Consider the following 24,535-nt stretch of genomic DNA (forward strand, 5'->3'; position numbering starts at 1 on the left):
TGGAAGCTCTGGTTGCTTGGCATTGTTGTTCATATGGGGTCTCGAGCCCCTTCAAGCTCTTCCAGTCCTTTCTCTGATTCCTTCAAGGGGTCCCGTTCTCAGTTCAGTGGTTTGCTGCTGGGAGTCGCCTATGTATTTGCTGTATTCTGGGTGTGTCTCTCAGGAGAGATCTACATCCGGCTCCTGTCGGCCTGCACTTCTTTGCTTCATCCATCTTGTCTAATTGGGTGGCTGTATATGTATGGGCCACATGTGGGACAGGCTCTGAATGGGTGTTCCTTCTGCCTCTGTTTTAATCTTTGCCTCCCTATTCCCTCCCAAGGGTATTCTTGTTCCCCTTTTAAAGAAGGAGTGAAGTTCCGAAAAAAAGAAAAGAAAAAAAAAAGAAGGAGTGAAGCATTCGCATTTTGGTCATCCGTCTTGAGTTTCATGTGTTCTGTTATTGTGCTTTTTCATTGGTGCTTAGGCGCTGGGTTTGGTATGATAAAATATTTAGGTGCTAATTTCTGTATTTGATTTTTGTCCGTCCTTCCTTCCTCCCTCCCTTCCTTCCTTCCTTCCTTCCTTCCTTCCTTCCTTCCTTCCTTCTGTCTTTTGAGTGGGTGTTTGTTCATTGGTTTCTGTTTTCTCTCTGAATTTTTTGAGTATAATGACTCTGTGCTGCCTGTTTCCTGGTCTGTTCAAAGGGAATGCCTGCTGGTATTAGAGGCTGGGATAAGGTGGGGGAAGGAAAGTTGGTGGGGAATGTCATTGTGATCCCTCAGGGATGGGGTCAGAAAGTAAAGAGAGATGACAGCAGGTTCCTAGCTACATAGCTGAGAAGGAGGCTGTGTTTCTATTCATTCGTAGAGTCAGTTGGTGTACAGGAGAATCTGCTTGTGTTGTGGGGCAGCCAGCTCTTGGGGGCCAGTACTTACCATGTGAATACAGAGCAGCACCAGACCAAGCCCCAGCAAGTGACAATTTAGAAGCCATGATAATAAATTTATCTGAGTATTTTTTTAGTAAAAACAAGTCAAAACCTGTCAACCACATGAAGAACAATGCACTGGCTTTGCTTTATTGTTTAAGTTTTTTCAGGAGTCTTTACTTGTTTTTGTTAGTAGATAAACTCATGGGTTTCAGTGTATTTTCTTACAAATACAACCTTGCATTTTGCTCACATTTGTCCTATGCTATCCAATCACCTCTGACAAGCCTCTTTCTTAGCAATGTTCCCTTTGTTTTCATGTAAATATAAAACAAACTGAATAATACTAATAACTAAGTGAATAAAATCTCGATTCTACATAGGAGAGAAAATGTTGGTGTTTTTTTTCTGCATTATGATCCTCTACTCTCTTCTGCTTCAAGTCCTGTAGCCCTACTTTTCTCTCCTTAGAGCTTGCCCTCTATTTTCATGCCATATGTATACAATGTCTGCATCATTGCACACACACTTAAATGCTAGTTGAGGTCTCTTGTCAGCATTATTGCATTTTCCTGCATCTAGAAGTAGCTTCTGTGTCTTTTCCTTTAGTTGTGTCTTTTTTCATATTTACAAAAAATTTATTTACATTTCAAATGTTATCTCCTTTTCTGGTTTCCCCTCCAGAAACCTGCTATCTCTCCCAGCTTCTGTGAGGGTGCTCCCCCACCCACCCACCACTCCCTCTTATCTCCCTGCCCTGACATTTCCTTAAGTGGGGCATCAAGCCTTGATAGGACCAAGGGCCTTTCCTCCCATTGATGCCCAACAAGGCCATCTTCTACTACATATGCAGCTGGAGCCATAGGTCCATCCCTGTTTACTCTTTGGATTTAGTCCCTGGGAGCTCTGGTTGGTTGGTGTTGCTGTTCTTATGGGGTTGCAAACCCCTTTAGCTCCTTTAATCCTTTCTCTAACTCCTCCATTGGGGACCCTGTTCTCAGTTCAATGGTTGACTGTGAGCATTCATCTCTGTATTTGTCATGCTCTGGTAGAACCTCTCAGGAGACAGCTATATCAGGCTCCTGTCAGCATGCACTTCTTGGCATCCACAATATTGTCTGGATTTGGTGGCTGTATATGGGATAGATCCCCAGGTGGGGCAGTCTCTGGATGGCCTTTCCTTCAGTCTCTTCTCTAAACTTTGACTCCAAATTTCCTCTTGTGAGTATTTTTGTTCTCCCTTCTAAGAAGGACTGAAGCATCCACACCTTTGTCTTCCTTCATCTTGAATTTCCTGTGGTCTCTGAATTGTATCTTGGATAGTTTTTAGTAGCTTTTAGTAGTTTCTAATTTTGGGTTTCCCACTAAGACTCCTGAATCGCCTTGGCAAGATGGTATTTGTGTAGATGAGTGATCCAGATCTAGAATAATTCTTCTGCAACATGGATATCCAGTTTTCCAGCACAATTTGTTAAAGAGACTGTGTTTTTGCTAATTCATGTTTTATACCTTTGCCAAAAATTAGGTGCCTATAACTGTGATATTTTCCCTAGCATCTTGACTTTTGAAGTGTAGAAGTTACCTGTCTTAAGATCTGGTCATATAGTTTGAGATCAAGCATTGGAACACCTCCCTTATTGTCCCTTCTCTCTGGGATGGCTGTGGCCATTTGTATTCTCCTTTGCTTGTATATGAGCCTCAGGATTTTCATTTTAGGTCTGTGAAGAATGTCACTGGAATCATGTTTGGGATTATGTTGACTCTGAAGATAGCTTTTAGTAACACAATCATTGCATAATAGCAACCCTGGTGATCTACAGCATGAGAGGGCTTTCTGTCTTCTTGTGTCTTCTCTTTTGTGAGTCTTTAAAGATTTCATTGTAGTGTTGTTTTACCTATTTGCTCAATTCTGTTACTGTAATTGTTGTGAATAGGATTTTCTTCCCGATCTTTTTTGGAGGGGGGTGTTCAGTATTTTTAACAACCAGGTGGTTAAATATGATCCTGCATCATGCTACTGTGCTGAAAGTGTTTTTTAGAACTATGAATTTTTAATAAAGTCTACCGTATCTTTAACTATAGAGTCGAGTTGTGTGCAAATAGGAATAATTTGATGGCTTCCTTTTCTATTGGTATTCCTTTTGTTTATTTTATTTCTCTCACTTTAGTGCTCTAGTTAACACTTTAAGCACTATATTGAGAAGTGTAAAACATACTGTCTTGAGTTCTAGAGCAAAATTAATGCATAGTATTTCAAATGAACAAAATATAGACATATTAAATATAAGATCTAGAACTCTATACTGACCAAGACTGGTGTTGATTGTCAATCCAAGTGGGTATGTAATTTTATTATTGGCATTTTATGGTCCAAAGAAGGATGGTTGAGTCAATATGTGATTTTCAGTGTTTGGAGGTATAGCTCTCATCAAGAGAAAGCGGTATTATCACCAATTGTAAGTTTAACACATAGAAATTAATTTAACAAAATGCCACGTTCAGATAAAGCACTGAATGCAACGTTTGCTTATTTTAGTTTCATTGTGACATCATGTCCATCCTCCAGCTGCTATCTTCTAGAGTTTCCCCCTTTCATTTTGTATGTAAAGAACAAGCAAAGTTACTTTGATGAATTTTTCTCAGGATAAAAGTTGATTTTTATATCATTTTTGTTGATAGACTGTCTGGTGATTCTTTGTGGAATTGATCTCGTGTCAGTAGATTACCCATACTTTAACAGCCAGCAGAACAGATTATTCTGTATCCAATCCTGAGTTCTCATCTTTCATTCATTCACCAGTTGCTGAAAACTTCCTGATCCCAGAATTTAACATGTCTAGCATTTGTGTATTTTCACAGGTAGATTTTATTTTACCTATGTAAACATGGTAGAAGAGTACAATAAAAGAAAACAAAACCATAAATGAAAGTTAATATTTCAAAAGTATATATATTTTAAATGCTTTACGATAAGCTTTTATTTTTTAATTCAAATTATAAGAAATACTTAAACTGTGCCTTTTTCTTTTTTACTAGATATTAGAAGCTTCTGAGGTAATACATTTTTTGCTGAAAATATCTCTATTGCTGTTCAGGTAAGGAATCTGTTGTATTTCAGTAATAGTAATTTAGTCACATGAAGTTTTTATTAATATTGAGTTCATTTGAACTTTTTGTACTAGAGCTATGTCTAGGACCCCCGATTTTTGACCAAATAAATTACAGTGGACTTGCAATATTGTGCATAAGAAGAAAACACTCCAAAGAACAGATTATAACAGGCATTGATGCCATTATTCCTGTTAGTGCTTTTCTAGTCAGAAATATAGTGTTCAGTTAGACAGATAGTTCAGTAATACAGTGTTTATGTAGTATGTGTGAAGTCCTGATTCATTTCCCAGTAACACACATGCACACACACACACACAACTTTGTCTTTCCTTCTCGTCTGTCTGTCTGTCTTCTATCAGTCTGTCTGTCTCTCTATCTGGCCGCACACATATACAGATATATGTGTATATATATATATGTGTATATAGTTATATATACTTCCTAGGAAAAATGTTATATGTAATCATAATCATTGTGTCTTTTTATGTAAGAATTATATTCTAATAAACAAATCAACTTTTCATATGTAGTGTTTATGTATAAAAATATAATTATATAATATATTATTTATATCATTTTGTAAAATTTTTAAATAATTTATTAAATTATTAAAATAAATGCAATTAATCAAATACATTTATATATAAATATTTAATTTATGTAATATTTGTTATATATAGATAAATACAATTTTAATTAAATAAATAAATAAAATAATTTAAATTATTAAAATAAATATTTTATAATTTTTTTATAAAACTAAAATATAAAAATATAATTATATATTTAGTATCTGTTTTGGATAGTTTTATGTCAACTTGATACAGTCTAGATTCATCTGGAGGAGGGAGTCTCAACTAAGAAAATGCCTGTATAAGATTTGGCTATAGGCAAGCTTGTAAGGCATTTTTAAAGTTAGTGATTAATAGAACAGGGCCCAATGAATTGTGCGTGGTGCCATCCCTGGAGCTGGTGGTTCTGGATTTTATAAGAGAGCAGGATGAGCCAGCCATGAGGAGTAGTCAGTTGGGAGCGTCCCTCCATTACCTCTGCATGGAGGTCTCTTGCCTCCAGATTTCTGCCCTGTTTGAGTTCCTGTTCTGAATTCCTTCAGTGATGAACAGTACAGTGGAACTAGAAGTCAAATTAACCCATTTGTCCTTAACTTTTTTGTTTTTTGTCATGGTGTTTTGTCTTTGCTAGAAACCCTAATGAAGATACTACCTTATTTAGTACTCCAAATATTGTTAATAATCTTTAGTACTTATGTGCGCCACCTAATTTTTTTAAAAGATAAAAATATTTCCTTTAGACCTAATACCTATAATCTTCAAACTATTCCACAAAATAGAAACAGAAGGAAAGCTCAAGTCCAAGTGGATCAAGTACCTCCACATCAAACCAGATATACTCAAACTAGTAGAAGAAGAAGTGGGGAAGGGCCTCAAACACATGGCCCTGGGGAAAATTTCCTGAACAGAATACCAATGGCTTATGTTCTAAGATCAAGAATCTTAGACTAATGACACCGTCGTTAGAACAAAATGGCATCGAACAGATTGGGAAAAGATCTTTACCAATCCTACGTCTGATAAAGGGTTCTTATCTAATATATATAGAGAACTCAAGAAGTTAGACTCAAAGTCTAACTTTGAGGAGTTAGAGAATCAAATAACCCTACTACAAATGGGATACAGGGCTAAACAAAGAATTCTCTGCCGAGGAATATTGAATGGCTGAGAAGCACCTAAAGAAATGTTCAACATCCTTAGTCATCAGTGAAATGCAAATCAAAACAACCCTGAGATTTCACCTCACACCAGTGAGAATGGCTAAGATCAAAAACTCAGGTGACAGCAGATGCTGGCGAGGATGTGGAGAAAGAGGAACACTCCTCCATTGTTGGTGGGATTGCAGACTGGTACAACCATTCTGGAAATCAGTCTGGAGGTTCCTCAGAAAATTGGACATTGCACTACCTGAGGACCCAACTATACCTCTCCTGGGCATATACCCAAAAGATGCCCCAACATATAACAAGGACACGTGCTCCACTATGTTCATAGCAGCCTTATTTATAATAGCCAGAAGCTGGAAAGAACCCAGATGCCCTTCAACAGAGGAATGGATACAGAAAATGTGGTACATCTACACAATGGAGTACTACTCAGCTATCCAAAACAATGACTTCATGAATTTCATAGGCAAATGGATGGAACTTGAAAAACGCATGTGGTATCACTCACTGATAAGTATATATTAGCCCAAAAGTTCAGATCACCCAAGATACAATCCACAGACCACATGAAGCTCAAGAAGAAGGACGACCAGAGTCCTTCCAACATAGGATGTTTCAGTCTTTCCTAGAAGGGGGAACAAAAATATTCATAGGAAGATATATTGAGACAAAGTTTGGAGCAGAGACTGAAGGAAATGCCATCCAGAGACTGTCCCACCTGGGGATCCAGCCCATGTACATACAGTCACCAAACCCAGACAATATTGTAGATACCAAGAAGTGTAAGCTGACAGGAGCTTGATATAGCTGTCTCCTGAGAGGCTTTCCTAGAGCATGATAAATAGAGGAGAATGGTAGCAGCCATCCATTGAACTGAAAACAGGGTTACCAATGGAGGAGTTAGAGAAAGGGTTTGGAGGAGCTGAAGGGTTTTGCAACTATGTAAGAACAATACCAACCAACCAGAGCTCCCAGGGACTAAACATGGCCAGGCCCATGGTTCCAGCTGCATATGTAGCAGAGGGTGGCCTTGTTGAGCACCAATGGGAGGAGAACCCTTTTGTCCTGCATTCTTGACACCCAAGAGTAAGGGAATGTCAGGGCAGGGAGGCTGGAAGGGGTGGGTAAATGGGTGTGGGAAAACACTCATAGGAGAAGGGGGAGGGGAATGGGATGGGGGCTTATTGCAGGGAAGCTGGGGAAGGGGATAACATTTGAAATATAACTTAAAAAAATCCATTAACAAAAAACTAAAAAAAATTTCTTTTCTTTTTTCATATGATAAGAAAATTACATCATATTCCTTCCCTTTTCTCCCTCTTCTCACATGTCCATTTTTACTCTTTAAAGTTATGAATTCCTTTTTATTAATTTTATTACATGTGCATATGAATATATATTCTAATATGTCAATATTCCTAAATACAACCTGCTCATTCTGTATAATGTTACTTGTATGTATGTTTTCAGGGCTGACCATTGGTATTGGATAGCTAGCTGGTTTGTTTTTCTATGGGAAAGGCTGTTTCTGCTGCCATTTGCATTTTGAGTTGCCTATAGTTGTTTAGGTAGGATTGAAGCCTCCTGGGTCACTATCTCCACCTTGGCATTTCTATTGGTGGTGCCATTGTTCAGTTTGTGTTTAGATGGTCATGCTGATGACACTCTATGGGATTAGCTTCTGATGTTATTAGGTGACACTATTTCACATTAAAGTCCTTGATTCTCTGGCTTTTAAAGTCTTTGTCCACTCTTCCACAGTGCTCTCTAGGCCTTAGTTGTGGGAAGTTTTGTAGATGTATGTATCCACTGGGAATTGAGACCGTGCTCTATATTCTAAAACTCTACATTTTGATCTCTTAGGATTTTTTTTTTTTTTTTGTCAAAGCCTAGGCTTTCCAGAAACAAATGTGAAGAAAGAATGTGGGGCAGAAAATGTGTATTAATTATCATAATTGGGATTAAGGTTCTATTATTGCTGTTGAGTGCTTATTAAACATATGTTAGGCTCCTGGAATGCAAGTATTTGTGAAAGAGAAAGAAAGATTTTTGGTTTGAAGGAAAAGTTTAATTTGCATATAGTCCTGATGAAATGTCTGTCAGGTTCTGGAACAAATGTTACTCATTAGAGTTGTCTAGAACAGAATGGCTTGGCTTTCCCATTGCCATCAGTTCAGCCGGCCAGTGACGGGCAAGGCCTGATGTTGTGTGAGGTTGTACTCAGCACTGAGGTCAGCTTCTGAACGGTCGGTGGTCCGAGACTTGGCTGGCTGTATCCCTGGCATCTGTGCGGCAGATTCCTCTCAAAATACAGTTTGACAAGTTTTCTAGTGAATGTCGTAATTATATCATGTTTTATGATGTAAGTTGAAGTTCAAGCTCAAGTTTACCAGTGAACATTCTTATGGGATTAAAATGTGATATGGGTCTTTAGCTATGTTAGTAATGCTATTTAATGGGACTGCCTGTTTTACAATCTGAGGATTTCTATGACTGTTTAATTTAGACTGAAGGTATATAAGTTTATATTACTATTTGTATTTTATTGTTTATACCTGTCGTAATGACAAGTATATTAGACCTGTGCAGAAGTAATTACTACCTGACATACTTGGCTTTTTGTCAGTCTTGAAGATGGTACACTTTCTCTCTCTGAAATTTACTTTGTTCTAGTCCATAACTCTCCATTTGTGTGAAAAATGTCTAAAATGACTACCAAATTATTTTAGGTCAGGCTTCAAAATTGAGAATTGTTTTAGTTTAATTTACTTTTTTAACTTTAGTTTTAGAATTTTTATATAGAAATCTTCAGTTTTCTACTCTTGTTGAATTTTTTCTTTTGGTAGATAAATTGTATACTGTACCAGACTACTAATTTTGTGACTTATGATAAAGATACTATGAATAAATATTTTCTTTTAAAATCATTTTTGTTTGATATTTCTTAACCTGTAGCTTGTTCTTTTATATTTTCTGATTTGTCAAATCATTGTGGGGAACAGTGTGGAGTGACTATTAATCAGTCTTCATGGTTTGTAGTGCACTGAAGATAATGAAATAGCTTTAGTTGAAACTTTAGGTAATTACCTTCAACTTCCTCAAACTCCAAATTCTAATACGTGCTAGTGATATTAATGAGTGTATAGGCCTCCATAGAGGATTTTGAAATTTTCGTTTTGGTGAAGCACCTAAGCTTATAAGATTGGTACAATAGATCACAGGCAAATATTTCAAGAGGTAGAAGCCCAATTTCCATTTAATATCTAGGATTCTTTTGTCTAGTTAATTTACTTTCTAATGTCAAGGATTTCTGATATCTTTATGTCGCCTGATCTCTCAACTTTATCTGCCCCTGCCATTTGTAGTGCTAATGGGTATAGAGGATCACAGATGATGGCGATCTGTGATCATTGTAGGGACAATAATCTTCTTTGGGCAAAACTGTAAATAAAGATTAAATGTACATAATTGGCCCTTATGTAGCTACACGTATTAATAATATTGTGATTGCTTTTGTCAGGAGTCACTTAGGGAAGAGTGATGGTAAATCGTAGAATTGCTCTATTGGAGTGGCCTTTGGTCATGACTGTGGCAGTATTTTGCTGATTAATGATTGATATGGGAGGGCTCCTACCCCACTGGGAAGTGCTACCCCTGGGCAGGTGGTTCTGGGTTGTATAAAACAACCAAGCCCTCTTCCACAGGGTTCTCTGAGCTGCTATAGGAGGAATTTGATCGAAATTCTATCTAGGCCTGAGTGTTCTAAGATCTCTCACTCTCTGCACCTTGTTTGGCAGTGGGTCTCTGTGTTTGTCCACATCTGCTGCAGGAGGGCTTCCTTGATGATGGCTGAGCAAGACACTGATCTATGAGGACAGCAGAATGTCATTAAGAGTCGTTTTATTGCTGTGTTCCTTTAGCAGAAAGTAATATTTGGTTTCACTATAGTTCTCTGGGGTATCTGGTCTGAGGTTTTCAGTCACCCAAATAGCACCAGGTATGAATTTCATCTCATAGAATGGGCCTTCTGTCAAATCAGACATTGGTAGGTTGTTCCCACAAGCTTCGTATCCTCTTTATACTAGCATATGTGACAGGCAGGGCAGAATTGTAGATTATAGTTGTGTTGGTTTTTACTTTTTTCCTTTTGTAGCATGCAGAGTACTTTCAGGTGCCAAAAACACGAGCCTGTAGCTCTAGGTAGGCCCTAACTCGACTTCTCCATGTTCAATAAATTGTGTAGATGCTTTATTCAGTAATACAGTCCTTCTCTTACATTGTGGAGAGCACCCTATAGCCAGGGTGGAGGACATCAAGGAAACAAGGCTTTCTAAACACAGCAGGACTAACATACAGAGACTGGGGCAGCACACACAGGACCAGATGGGATTGAGAGAAGTGGACACAAGCTGCATCCCTAGCCTGGAAGCAATCTCCAAGTGACAACCATTTGCAGATGAAACTGCAGTTTCCTTCAGGGGAGTCTCACTGGACAAACAAGTCAGACTTAAGGGTGGTCTGCATGCCCAGCAATAAATAGCCAACAGAAAACTAACTCAGCAGCTCCCTTGGAGTTTCTTGTCTTACAATGTCATGTCATGGCTTTTCTTTTTTCTTTTTCTTTCTTTTTCAGCTGTGAGCACATCTTTTTTATTTTATTTGCACTGGAACAGAAATGCACAGCCAATGGTTGTGATATAGACCCAAGTGTACCATAAACTCTAGGACTCTCTTGAAGATGTTAAGGTGACATCAGCATCTTATTTCTACTGCTGGGGACTCCACAGCAGTCCTCAGCCAAGTACCAGAGCTAAGTATTAAGAATACTCCTGATTCAGTAATGAGGGTGCTGGATCTAAGTACTTGGGGCACTGGTTTCTTGGTATGTAAGGTACTGAGCTCCCAGTCCTCTTCCTCTCCTATATATGTTACCCTCTTTGTTGGTTTCCCTCTGGTGGCACCCTCTCCATGGCGTCTCTGTCTTGGTGGCTTCCCTCTTCTCTCTTCATCTAGGATCTAATACTGAGACCCCGTGTGCTGCTCTCTTGTTTTTCTTTTTTCTTTTCCATTTAATTCTCTTTCTCTCCTTTTGCCCTATACATCCATTGCATATATATTATGGCTTCCAGTTTTGTGTTTTTTAAGGGATTCCTGTGTGTGTTTAAAAGAGAATTTCTGTGTCTATATATGTTTATTGTGCCTATTTTGGGGCTCTTTTTCTTCTATTTATTTGTCGTGTTTGTTTTTGTTTTATCATATTATATTAATTATATTATGTTCCCCTAGAAACTTGTTTATTTTTTAATGATAGACAGAAAGGGGGTGGATCCAAATAAGAGAAGAAATAGGGAGGAATCGGCAGGAGTGGAGGAAGGGAAATGATAATCAGAATATATTATACGAGGAAGAAAATCTGTTTCCAAAAATAATTTAAAAAAAGCAATATGTAGCATTCCACCATGGTCTTTGCTTCACTTTCTGCTTCTAGACTCCTGCCATGAGTTCTTGTCCTGATTTTCTTTGGTGATGATTGGACTTGAAAGATGAAATAAACCCTTTCTCTCCTAATTCAGTTTTGGTCAGTATTTTATCACAATAAAAAGAAGCAAACTAATACAAACATTTGGAAGGATTGTGAATGCACTTAGGACTTCTTTCACTAGAATCTTAGACGTTGTCATCGTAGAGCTGCTTCTTGTGGTATCTTATGTTTGGTTCATGGTATGCATATAAGTGATACGTGTTGTCTTCACATTTGTACAGTGAATCACTTTTAGTCCTAGAATTCTGAGGACAAGTTGCTGGGAACTTCATTCCAATTCCCTTTTTCAAATAGAGTCTTACTATATAGCACAGGCTGGCCTTGAACTAGTGGTCCTCTGTCAGCTTCCCAAGTCCTAGGATTGCATACCTGCCACCCCACTGAGTTATGCCTTCTGAGTTAACAGTGTGTCTAAAGGGCTTTATAGTGCGTAGAATGGTTCAATGTACATTCTTTCTTGTTCGTTCACTTAGCTAGTGGATGGTGGGACAGAGATTGAAAACCTAGATTTCTTATCTCAAGCTGTTGTAACATCATATGAGAAAAATGAGGATTTAGTTTTAATGACTATGTGTTAGGTATTCCTATTCTGACCTAAACTTTCTTCTCATATAATTGTATTCCTTGTAGAAATTGCCATTTTCTAGGTACCAAGGCCCCTGAGTGTCTTCTGCGTCTGTTCTAGCCTGATGCCTTCATCTTTCAGCCTCTCGCTCAGTGCCCATATGGATGGTCATACATCCTCACACATACTCACCCCAAACATACTTATACAAACATACTTTGTAATTAGATGCTGCCTAGCATTAGTTTGAGCTGTCCTTCACAGAATGCCACATGACTGTTTTAATTGTATTTCTTTAGGTCTTCAGCTCTTTTTAAATTGCCAGTACAAGTTTGACTTAGTGAACTCTCACTTGCAAGTTAGCTGTTTTGAGTTCTATTCCCCTTCACTTATTGAGTGTAGATTCTTTATGGCTAGGGTCAATTCAAACCAGCCTCAGTGTTCTGAGGGTTTTCACTCAGTTTTACTTGATCTTGGCCAGGCCTCATATGGTCATCTATGTCTTCAGAATATGCGAGCAATATTATCATTTTCTAGTTTGTATTTAGTACCTGCCTAAGACCAAAACATGAGAAAATAGGTCTCTTAGTATCTTTCTTTCTCCATATTTTTATGTGCTCACACGGTGTTGTGAGCCAACTGGGCAAGAAACAGTCTACTGTTTTGTGTTTAGAAATGCTGACTGGATGGAGATTACACATGACAAGTTGTTTATAGCTGTATAACATGCGTGGATTCTCTGTTGGAATTATAGAAAGGTCAAGATAAAGATATGATAATTGCTTTGTGTAGTTCACTGAATGAAACTGCAAACTGAGATGTTTTGAATTTAGTTTGAACCATAAGCATTTCTAGGAAGCCACATTTAAACAGCAGTGGTAATCATGAAGTATACAACATGTCAACTGTATCCTAGTTCCCATCAGATAAAACCTTCCACCTCCTTACTCCCTATAACCTAACGTTCATCAGATAAACTGTGTCTTGTGCACATAGTAATATATATCAAGTGTACCAAATGCCTTGCTGGCTGCATTTTCAGTCGTGTTTATCTGTGTTCATGCAGGGTGTTATTCTGAATTTTTACTAGCAAAACTAAATTGAGAATTTATAATATTCCTGGTTTAGCTTTACCAGCTGTGCGATAGCTGTGGGAAATAAGGCAAGATGATAAGGTCTAAAACAGGACATAAGAGCGACAGACAAATTACCTTTACTTCATGTTTACTTGATTTGTTTGCTGCTGTAAGGGTCAGGATCACATCACATGCAGAAAGGCATAATACCTTAGCTTATATGTCATCTTCACAATAAAGCACTCTGAATTTTTAGGTTGTTTCATAGGAAATAAAAAGTAGTGATTATTGATTATGGTTTAATTCTGATAATCATGGATGTAAATATTTAAAATGTGAATTTGGAGTCTGGAGAGATGGCTCAGTGTTAAGAGCACTTGCTGTTTTTTCAGAGGATCTGTACTCCATTTCCAGGGAATCCAATTTGTCTTTTGATCTCCCCAGGCTTTTGGATGTATATGATGCACATACTTAGACACTCTCACACACAAACACACACACACACACACACACACACACACACACACACACATATGAAATAAATAAGTATATAGAAATGTGACCTTCACATGACATCAAAACATATTCTTTATTAATACAGCTATAGCAAAATAATTATATACATTGTTCTGTTCATGAATCAGATAATTTGGGGCTAATGAAAAATGACTCAGTGGTTGTACTAGATAATTTGATGTAAGTTTGACACAAGCTAGAGTCATCTGAGAGGAGGGAACCCAATCAAAAATGTCTTTATAAGATCTGGCTAGAGGCTAGAATGTAAGGCATTTTTTAATTAGTGATTGATGTGGGGTATGCCTTAGTATTCTATTGCTCTGAAGAAACACTATGACCAAGGCAAAAAGAATGAAAACATTTAATTAGGGATTTGCTTATAGTTTTAGAGTGTTAATGTATGATCATCATGGTAGGAAGCAGACAGGCATGGTACTGAAGCAGTAGTTAATCTGCAAGGAGAAAGGGAAAGAGGGGAATGAAAAGAGGGAGAGGGAAAGGGGAAGGAGGAGGAGGAGGAGGGACAGGAGGAGCAGGAAGAAGAGGAAGAAGAAGAGAGAGGGCCTGGCCTGGGATTTTGAAACCTCAAACTCTGCCTCCAGTCATACACTTTTTTCAACAAGTCTGCACCTCCTGGTCCTTCCCCAACAGTGGGTACCAAGCATTCAAGCATTTGAGCCCGTGGGTTATTCTCCTTGATACCAATGAGTCTACTCCCAGGCTGGTGGTCCTGATTTATACAAGAAAGCAGACTGAGCAAACATGAGGAGCAAACCATTAAGCACCTTTCCATGGCCCCAGAACTAGCACCTGCCTCTAGATTCCTGCCCTGTCTTCCTATGATGTTGAACAATGAATGATATGGATTCAGAAGTAAAATGAATCCATTTGTCCCCAACTCATTTTTGGTCATGCTGACTCACCATAGCATGTAACCCTAACTAAGCCAGTGGTTTATAGTAGAAGAAATTCTGCATTGCCAGAGCAGTGCTTAGTGTGTAGGCTGTAAGAAGCTCTCTGTAGATAGCCAATATACTTGTAAATGTGTTAGGAAAGGGCACTCTATCGGACCTCTCATTAATAGCATTTGTCTTTAATTTTTCTGTAGATTTATGTTTAATAAGGGATTGCTAGTGACACTTGTCCATAGACTTGGGGGGTTTGTCTGATCTGATTAATTCCTGAATGTGATGATACCTCTTACAAGTATCACTTTGAACTAGTAGTAGTGGTCAGTCTAGACCTATACTATTCATTTATGATCACTTTCAGCTTGACTTCGCTTAGTAAGCAAGCAAGCAAGCAAGTAAGTAAGTAAACCCTGTAAAGGCAAACGACTGTGTCTGTTTTATTCACCACTGCAGCATGCTGTCTACCCTACAGATTAGGATGTTTCTTCAAGGAATATTTCCACATTTTATTTTTAGTGTATTTATATAACTTTCAGTTACCCAATCATGGGGAAAAATAGCTATTTTTATACTAAGGGAAATTAGTTTTTTAGTCAAAGGTTTTGTTAACTAGCTGTTTGTCACTGTGACAAACTGCCCAAGATGATAGAGTCTAGTTTGGAGACTTTAGTCTAGGGTCTGTTAACTCCATTGCTTTGAGACTTGTGGCAAGACCGAGAGAGAGCATCATGGTGGAGAGTACAAGGTTATTCACTTCATTGAGGCCTAGAAGCAAAGATCAAGATAATAATAATCCAGGGTCCTAATGTATTTTTCAAGTTCACACCCCAAGTGATCGAACTCCCTCCCACTGCTACCCCTAAAGACTCTTCCACCTTCCAGTAGTGCCCAAAATTGCAGCTGGACCCTTACGATTAATACCCTATTTTAAGAGGACACTTTGGATATAAACTTTAAGCTGTTATTTTTATTGAAGTTATTCCTTTTAGGAGATTGAATTACATTGGATACCACTGGTACTGTTAGTTATAGAAATAACTGGCTGTCTTAGTAAGGGTTTTACTGCTGTGAAAAAACACCATGACCAAGGCAACATTTAGTTGAGTGCACTGAGTTACAGGTTCAGAGGTTCAGTCCATTAACAACAAGGCAGGAGCATAGCAGAGTCCAGGCAGGCATGATGTAGGAGGAGCTGAGAGTTCTACATCTTCATCTGAAGACTTCTGGGAGAAGACTAAACTAGGGTGTTTAAAAAGCCTCCTTCCCCCTCTCGCCCCCCACCCCACCACACACACATACACAGTGACACACGAATTCCAACAAGTCCACACCTCCTAATAGTGCGGCTCCCTGGGGCAAGCATATACAAACCATTATACTGACTATAAGTATCTGTGGTGTTTAATTTTCAACAGCTACTATTTAAGGTAGTTGCCCATTTTTTAATTGGAAAAGTGAAGGTTTTGAATATTAAGTGGCCTGTTTATGCCCACAGAGCTCTTATTAATTGGGAAAATAGGTTCATTTGTTATATGAGTTATATGTTATATTGAGCAGTTAATTATAGAGTGGGCACTGTACAAAATATTTCATATTTAATTTCACTGTAAGAGAAACATGATTGTCATTTACATTGTACAAATATGGAAAGTGACACAGGCTCCTGTCTAGTTTGTGGAGGAACCAGAGTGTCCATTCTCTTACATCGCCTGTAGTAGAGTTGAGATGTGAGCACTATTGGTTATGACCTTTACAACATTCACTAGTTTGAAATATTTCTTTTCATCATTAGGCCTTAAACTTTCTTACCTGCTCACTGAGTAGGTGAAGTATTTCTGAGAAGTTCTTGCTGAGCTCTTCCCTAGGAAGATTATTTTTCCCACTCTCAGCATTGCTTAGGTGCCTGGAGGTTTTGGTGTCCAATTGAGTCCTCATGGATTTTCTCATCCACGTTTGCATGTCTATGACAACATCAAATGTACTTAAGAATGGGCACTGAAATTTGCAGATGAGTAACAAATCAGTTGTGTTTCTGAGTCATAAGAACCTCAGTTTTGCTTTGTTTCTATTACCAGTGTAGGTTTTCCTTCTTACTGTTTACTCTCAGTTTTTGACATGGAGTCTTGCTTTGCAGCTCAGGCTGACCTCAGACCTGTAATTCAACTTTCTTAGTATAATTGCATAAATGCTAAGATTATGGGTATGCACTACCATACCTGGATTTGATGTATATTTTTCCCCATCTTTATTAAATTGGGTGTTTCTTATTTACATTTCAAATGTTTTCCCTTCCCGGTTTCCAGGCCAACATCCCCTAACCCCTCTTCCTCCCCTTCTATGTGGGTGTTCCCCTCCCCATCCTCCCCCCATTACCGCCCTCCCAACAACAATCCCATTCATTGGGGTCCAGCCTTGGCAGGGCCAAGGGCTTCCCCTTGCACTGGTGCCCCTACTAGGCTATTCATTACTACCTATGCAATTGGAGCCCAGGGTAAGTCCATGAATAGTCTTTGGGTAGTGGCTTAGTCCCTGGAAGCTCTGGTGGCATTGTTGTTTATATGGGGTCTCAAGCCCCTTCAGCTCTTATAGTCCTTTCTCTGATTCTTTCAACGGGGGTCCCGTTCTCAGTTCAGTGGTTTAATGATGGCATTCTCCTATGTATTTGCTGTATTCTGGGTGTGTCTCTCAGGAGAGATCTACATCCGGTTCCTGTTGGCCTGCACCTCTTTGCTTCATCTTATCTAGTTTGGTGACTGTATATGTATGGGCCACATGTGGGTCAGGCTCTGAATGGGTGTTCCTTCTACTTCTGTTCTAAGCTTTGCCTCTCTATCCCTTCCTAAAGGTATTCTTGTTCCCATTTTAAAGAAGGAGTGAAGCATTGCATTTTCGTCATCCTTCTTGAGTTTCATGTGTTCTGTGCATCTTGGGTAATTTGAGCATTTGGGCTAATAGCCACTTATCAGTGAGTGCATACCATGTGTGTTTTTCTGTGATTGGGTTACCTCACTCAGGATGATAATATGAGTAATATTCCATTGTGTAGATGCCCCACATTTTCTGTATCCATTCCTCTGTTGAAGGGCATCTGGGTTCTTTCCAGCTTCTGGCTGTTATAAATAAGGCTGCTATGAACATAGTGGAGCATGTGTCTTTGTTGTGTGTTGGAGCATCTTTTGAGTATATGCCCAAGAGAGCTATAGCTGGGTCCTCAGGTAGTGCAATGTTCAATTTTCTGAGGAACCGCCAGACTGATTTTTTTTATATATATGGACTAAATTTAAATATTTCCATAGTACAGCTTTTCTTTATTTTTTTGAATTTTGGGATAAGTTGTTTTCATTATTGCTAAAGTTTGAAGATTTTATGTTTGGTGATGTTTATGCTATAACAACAACAGCAACTTGTAAGCTATTAACTGAATCAGGCACATAAATGCTGTCATTTGAAGCAAGAAATAGCAACTTTTGTTGTGTGGGTCTCCACAAAATAGAGTTCCAAATCAATGTAGGAAGTGCTTCTCTTCCTCTTGTAGGAGTTAGGACGTTTGCACGGAGTAGGTAGGCTTTGGGTGAAGCTTAATTTATTGCTTTCATTCATTCTAGACTGTCTTCTGAAGATCGATGTCTATTTCCTTGAGCTCTTTAATTTTCTTGCCAATTTGGATAAACATGGCACAAATCCAGCAGGGAGGTCCAAATGAAAAAGAAAAGACTACACCATTGAAAGGTACACACTTAAATTACTTTTTCAGGAAAATTTCACTGTGCACAGCGAAAGCATAGGAATATTTAGTTACTCTATTTCCATCTTAGTTGTCACATAAGGATTTCAGTGCCTAAGCTATTTGCAAGTATTTGTATTGCTTATAGCAACCTTTACAATGCCTGAAATAAACCATACACTCAAGAGTTTACAGATGAAAGCCTTCTTAATGCTCTTTCTGCTCAAGGTCATCATTTATTGGTGAAACAAACACTTGTAAGATTTTTAAATCAAGATTCACATCTTTACCGTATTTTGTTGAGTTGTGCTGTATAATCTCACTTTTCCCTATTATGGTATTATGTTTACTGGAACTTGGTGATATTTTGTGTAAACCTCTCCATTTTAATACCTCAGAAGGAATTTGCCTTAGATACTTTTGGGGGAATTTGAGTTCTAGACTTTTTCTGTGTTTCATTTCTGCTATGTAATATAATTTTATCTGTAGAGGAAATAACCCAGCATTTAACTGGATAATAAAAAATGAGGGAGGCAAAGTTTAGGATAGAGGCTGAAGGAACGCCCATTCAGAGCCTGCCCCACATGTGGCCCATACGTATACAGTCACCAAACTAGATAAGATGGATGAAGCAAAGAAGTGCAGGCCGACAGGAACCGGATGTAGATCTCTCCTGAGAGACACACCCAGAATACAGCAAATACAGAGGCGAATGCCAGCAGCAAACCACTGAACTGAGAACAGGACCCCCGTTGAAGGAATCAGAGAAAGAACTGGAAGAGCTTGAAGGGGCTCGAGACCCCATATGTACAACAATGTCAAGCAACCAGAGCTTCCAGGGACTAAGCCACTACCTAAAGACTATACATGGACTGACCCTGGACTCTGACCCCATAGGTAGCAATGAATATCCTAGTAAGAGCACCAGTGGAAGGGGAAGCCCTGGGTCCTGCTAAGACTGAGCCCCCAGTGAATGTGATTGTTGTTGGGAGGGCGGTAATGGGGGGAGGATGGGGAGTGGAACACCCATAGATAAGGGAGGTGGAGGGGAGGGGGATGTTGGTCCAGAAACCGGGAAAGGGAATAACAATCGAAATATAAATAAGAAATACCCAATTTAATAAATATGAAAAAAAGAAATATAAAACAAAAAACAAACAAAAAAACTTGTTCAGAGAATACATACACACAAATTTTTTTTATAAAGTTAGGTATATCCTAATTTCTTATAACATTTTGATAATAGTCTACTTTATCATTTAATTCCATAATATATATGCAAATTTCTTATAAAATATTACAATTTGTTATACCTTAGCCACATAAGCCTAGGACACACATGGTACCAATGTGTATCCTGGAAACTATGAACAAATACACATATGAAGTTTTAAATCCTAGAGCCATCAGTTGACTACTGTCCACTCTGCGCTGTCACAAGCGTTTTGCTTCCGTCACAGTGTACCTATTGTGTTAAATTCCAGTGTTCTAAGTATCTACTTAACAATGCCATGTGATATTATTTCTCATCGCTCCTTTGGGTTTCATGGTCTTTTGGGTTTCAGTATATTTTGTAAGGTTTTAGGAGTGACCGCTGGTGTTTTCTGAACAGTTTTCAATGTGGTTAATACATATACCACATATAATATAGGTGCCCACCATTGACATTGCACAGGATGCAGTAGCCCAGGCTACTTAGCCTCCGTATTGGCTGCATTTGGAACGAGGTTATCTAATGAACCCAAGAAGTTTGACTCCAGAGAATCTAATAACCCTATTAAAAAATGGGATACAGAACTAAACAAAGAATTCTCAACTGAGGAATATTGAATGCCGTGAAGCACCTAGAGAAATGTTCAACATCCTTACTCATCAGTGTAAAATCAAATCAAAACAACCCTGAGATCCTACCTGACACGAGTCAGAATGGCTAAGATCAAAAACTCAGGTGACAACAGATGCTGACGAGGATGTGGAGAAAGAGGCACACTCCTCCATTGTTGGTAGGATTGCAGACTGGTACAACCACTCTGGAAATCTGTCTGGCAGTTCCTCAGACAATTGAACATAGTACTACCTGAGGATCCAGCTATACCACTCCTGGGCATATACCCAAAAGATGTTCCAACATATAACAAGGACTCATACTCCACTATATTCATAGCAGCATTATTTAGTATAGCCAGAAGCTGCAACGAACCCAGATGTCTTTCAACAGAGAAACTGATACAGAAAATGTGGTACATTTACACAATGGAGTACTACTCAGCTATTAAAAATAATGACTTCATGAAATTCTTAGGCAAATGGATGGAACTTGAAAATATCCTGAGTGAGGTAACCCAATAACAGAAAAACACACATGGTATGCACTCACTGAAAAGTGTATATTAGCCAAAAGCTCAGAATACCCAAGATGCAATCCACAGACCACATGAAGCTCAAGAAGAAGAAAGACAAAAGTGTGGATGCTTCAGTCCTTCTTAGAAGGGGGAACAAAATACTCACAGGAGGAAATATGGAGACAAAGTGTGGAGCGGAGACTGAAGGAAAGGCCATCCAGAGACTGCCACACACTGTCACAAAAACCATATACAGTCACAAAACCCAGTCAGTCCTGGGAATGCCAAGAGGTGCATGCTGACAGGAGCCTGATATAGCTGTCTCCTGGGAGGCTTTTCCAGAGCATGACAAATACAGAGGTGAATGCTCGCAGCCAAACATTGAACCGAGAACAGGGTCCCTAGTGGAGGAGGTAGAGAAACGACTGAAGGATATGAAGGGGTTGGCAACCATAGGAAGAAAAACATTATCAACTAACCAGACCGTCAGATATCCCAGACCCTAAACCACAAAGCAAAGAGTACACATAGAGTGACCCATGACTCCAGCCACATATGTAGCAGAGGATGGCCTTGTTGGATTTCAATGGCCTTGTTGGATTTCAATGGAATGAGAGGCCCTTGGTCCTGAGAATGGCGGATTCCCCAGTTTAGGGGAATGCCAGGCTGGGGAGGTGGGAGGGTGTGGATGGGTGGGTGATGGGTGGGTGGGACTGTATCCCCATGGAGGCAAGGGGTTGGAGGGATTGGATGGGGTGTTTCTGGAGTGGAAACCAGGAAAGGGGATAACATTTGAAATGTAAATAAATAAATTATCCAATAAAAGAAAAAAACAATATCCAGAGAAAGTTTTTGACTATAAAAGGGCTCAGTATAAGAAATCCATATGCTTAGTAGAAAAGAAGAGTGACATCAAAAAGATGTAGTGACAAGGTCCTTCACTGAACTTGGCACTTTTTGATAAGTGAGCTGGGAGCAGATGACCTGAGTGGATCTGTGTGTCTCTGTCTCCTGGAGCTACAGTTACAAATGTTTGCCTCTGTTCTCAGCTCTTATGTGGAACATAGAAATTGGAGCTCAGGTTCTCATGTTGATATTACAAGCTTTTAAAAAAGGGAGTCATCTTCCTATCTCCACTTTCTCTTGAATTTTTTAAAAATAGTAAACACTAAAGGCCAATACAATTGGCAGTCCATCCTCTTAGACTGTTCTCTCAGACAAAGCAGGGCAGGGATGAATGAACCATCCTACCATCAGGTCTCTCAATAAGAAATGAGTAAGGTTCTAACAACAGGAGGTGAAGGATGACTTTGGTGCTCTATTTTTGCACATTGACCCTGTAATTAGGAAACCTCTGTTATCTGCACAGCATGGAATTTTATGTTTGACTAAAAGAGTCTTACTTTTCATGATGATGATGATGATGATGACAGTGATTTTTCTTTTTTTTTCTCCTTTTAATCTCTGTGTTTTAAGCTTGATTTAATAGAATTTTAAATTTAGTTTGTATCTGAGCATGTTGGTATTTTTAAATTAACTTTTCTCTTTAAGATAGACTCTCAGTTAGGCTGTCCTTAAAGTTCCTATGTAGCCAAGAAATCCTTGATATTACACTTGATCTTTTTCTATAAAGGGCAGAGAAACAATTCTGGATTACCCATGATCTGCACCTCTATCTACAAGTGCTAGTATTACAGGAGGTGTGCACCTTCATGCACAGTTATGTTGATACAGGTCTTGCTAAGTTTTCCGGGGACAGTTTGAGTTCAGCACATACTTTTGGGTGGCCTAGAACTTGGCAGTGATCCTTCTGCTTCCCATTGACTCCTGGGATTATATATTTGTATCATCACCCTGGCAAAGAGCTTCCTTTTTAGTTACTAATAACATTATACAATTTGAATTTTTTCAAAAAAGCAAACCAATAGCAATTTTCCATTAACAAATTCTAAGCAATCATAATAATAATAAGAAGAAAAATGCTTTACTAAGGTTTTCTACTGTGCTGGCAAGACTCATGGTGTTCAAGGCCCAACTGAATTAGAAAATAAACAAGGATGTGCACCATAAAGTATATTTTAGAACAAATTTAGAAGCATGCAAATCATTTATTTCCCTACACCTGGAAGGCAATTTATTTTTGAGTTTCTTCACTACTATATAAACAGTGGCTGATGGTCACTGATTTGTTCAGTGTACAATAGGAAACTTACATGGCAACAGTGGAAGGTATTTGGGAACACGAAAGTTCCTTGAGTATTTTATAGTATATCCACAAAATATCATATACACCCAATTTTTCTTTTCAAATTCCTATATACTCTTCCCCAAACTTCTCCTTTCTAACTTCCTCTCCTCCTCTTTGCTTTGTTTTATTAATGACAACCCACTAAATCTATTAAACGCTGCCCTTCTATACAAGGGCGTAATACCAAATAACCATATCCCCAAAGAAAGATGACTCTTCCTCCATAGTAAACAGCTGTCATCTGCCATGTCAGTGAGGGGCAGGGCCTGGGGTCTTCTTCTCCATCTGCTGAGGAACGTGGCTCCGTTGGTTTTCTATAGGTCATGTATAGTTAACCACAGCTGGTGTGAGCCCAGGAGTGTGATGACCATGCCACAGGCAGTACCTCACAGCATCCTCAGTCTTCCAGCCGCTGTGTCTTTCAGCTCAGTCTTCTGAGGCGTTCCTAGAGCTTTAGTGGGAGCTGGGTGCTTGTGGAAGATACTCTGGATAACAGTGTAAATGTTTAAAAAATTTCAACAGTCTGTGACTGGAATGAAAGTGGCAGAGAAATCTCCAGATAATGGCAGAATACTCTGGAAGGAATAGTTTAATTTAGGGTCAGGGACATAGTTCGGTGGGCAGAGTCACCTTTCTGTCAAGCCTTGTGGCATGACTTAACTCCTGCATCTCATATGGTAGGAGCAGAGGAGTTCTGAAAGCTGGCCTCTGACCTGCACACATGCATTGTAGCATGTCTCACCCACCATGCAGGTGTGCATGTAGGTACACACATGCATTATACACACATAACAAAAATGTAATATGTGTGTAAAAAGTTTAACATACTTTACCATAATGTCGATGACAATGAGGATGTTGAAGATAGGGACTTCTGTCATTAAAAGAAGGCTTGTTCCGAATCAGGCAGCTTGTCTTTGCATATGGAGAACAATGAAGATAGCCTTTTAGTGAATTCTTTACTTAAAAGATTACTTCTTCCCTTTGCCAGTTTTAAACGATAATAGTTTGTCCACTATTGATTTGCCAAATAGTATTGCTTTGTCAAACTCATTTCTCCTGAGCTTGTGGAAAGGTGTTCTGTACCTGATCCTTATTTTTAGGAATCAATTTTGGTTTACTCATCCTACTCTTCCTCTGCTTTCACCACCACAATGCCTGTATTTTGTTATGATGCCATCTGTGCATTAATGGACTTAGTGTTCATTTATTTTCGTTGTTTGCAATGGCCTTGGTTATAATTAAGTAAATTTACCTTCTGCTATTCCAGCCTTATTGATGAAGGCTTCGACGAAGATATTTGTCTGCCACTTTTCCTTCCATTTCTTCCCTCCAGCTGCTCCCAAGTGCACAATCAAATTATCAAATTCATGTCCTATTTTTTTCAATTGTTGTTACACACACACACACACACACACACACACACACACACACACACACACATACACACTCCTAAATACATAAATACAGACTGTTCAGTCTGTGTCATGGTCCCTGTGTGTATGTGATCCCAGGGCTGATCACTACCAATGATACATTTACTTCACATTCTTATATGCACGACTCAGGGATCATTGCAGAAGTTGAGGTGAAGAGATTGTTAGGAGCCACAGGAAGTTTGCTGTAAGATTGGGTCTCCTAGAAATGTCAGAGAGACTACATCCATTAGGATTCAGCCACATGGCTACCTAAATAAGACACGAACTACAAGGACACCAAGGGATATGCTGTCTTGAAAGGAGAGAAGCTCCTAGATTCTCAACCCTACACAAGAACTGCAGGAAAACAGGGAATTCCAAGTCCAGGGAAGGGCCCTGATGATTATCAGGGGTTTTTAAGGTGAGCCTGCATA

General features: G+C 38.9%; 1 protein-coding gene across 21 annotated transcripts in view; it reads left to right on the forward strand.

Moving 5' to 3' along the window:
* Window positions 1–24,535, forward strand: part of Arb2a (ARB2 cotranscriptional regulator A) — a 464,298-nt gene that overhangs the window by 15,014 nt on the left and 424,749 nt on the right. For 13 of the 21 annotated variants that reach the window (XM_063281474.1, XM_063281479.1, XM_039101899.2 and 10 more), the window contains exons 2-3: window positions 3,947–4,005; window positions 17,975–18,098. The exons of 6 other annotated variants lie outside the window; for them this stretch is intronic. In XM_063281474.1, the coding sequence (XP_063137544.1) occupies window positions 17,993–18,098 (106 nt within the window). In that variant the 5' untranslated portion in view covers window positions 3,947–4,005; window positions 17,975–17,992. The remainder of the gene's footprint in view (window positions 1–3,946; window positions 4,006–17,974; window positions 18,099–24,535) is intronic. 2 more of the 21 variants (XM_063281472.1, XM_063281473.1) reach the window with 2 other exon arrangements.

The sequence above is a fragment of the Rattus norvegicus genome, chromosome 2, assembly GCF_036323735.1.
Source record: "Rattus norvegicus strain BN/NHsdMcwi chromosome 2, GRCr8, whole genome shotgun sequence".
Taxonomy (NCBI): Eukaryota; Metazoa; Chordata; class Mammalia; order Rodentia; family Muridae; genus Rattus; species Rattus norvegicus.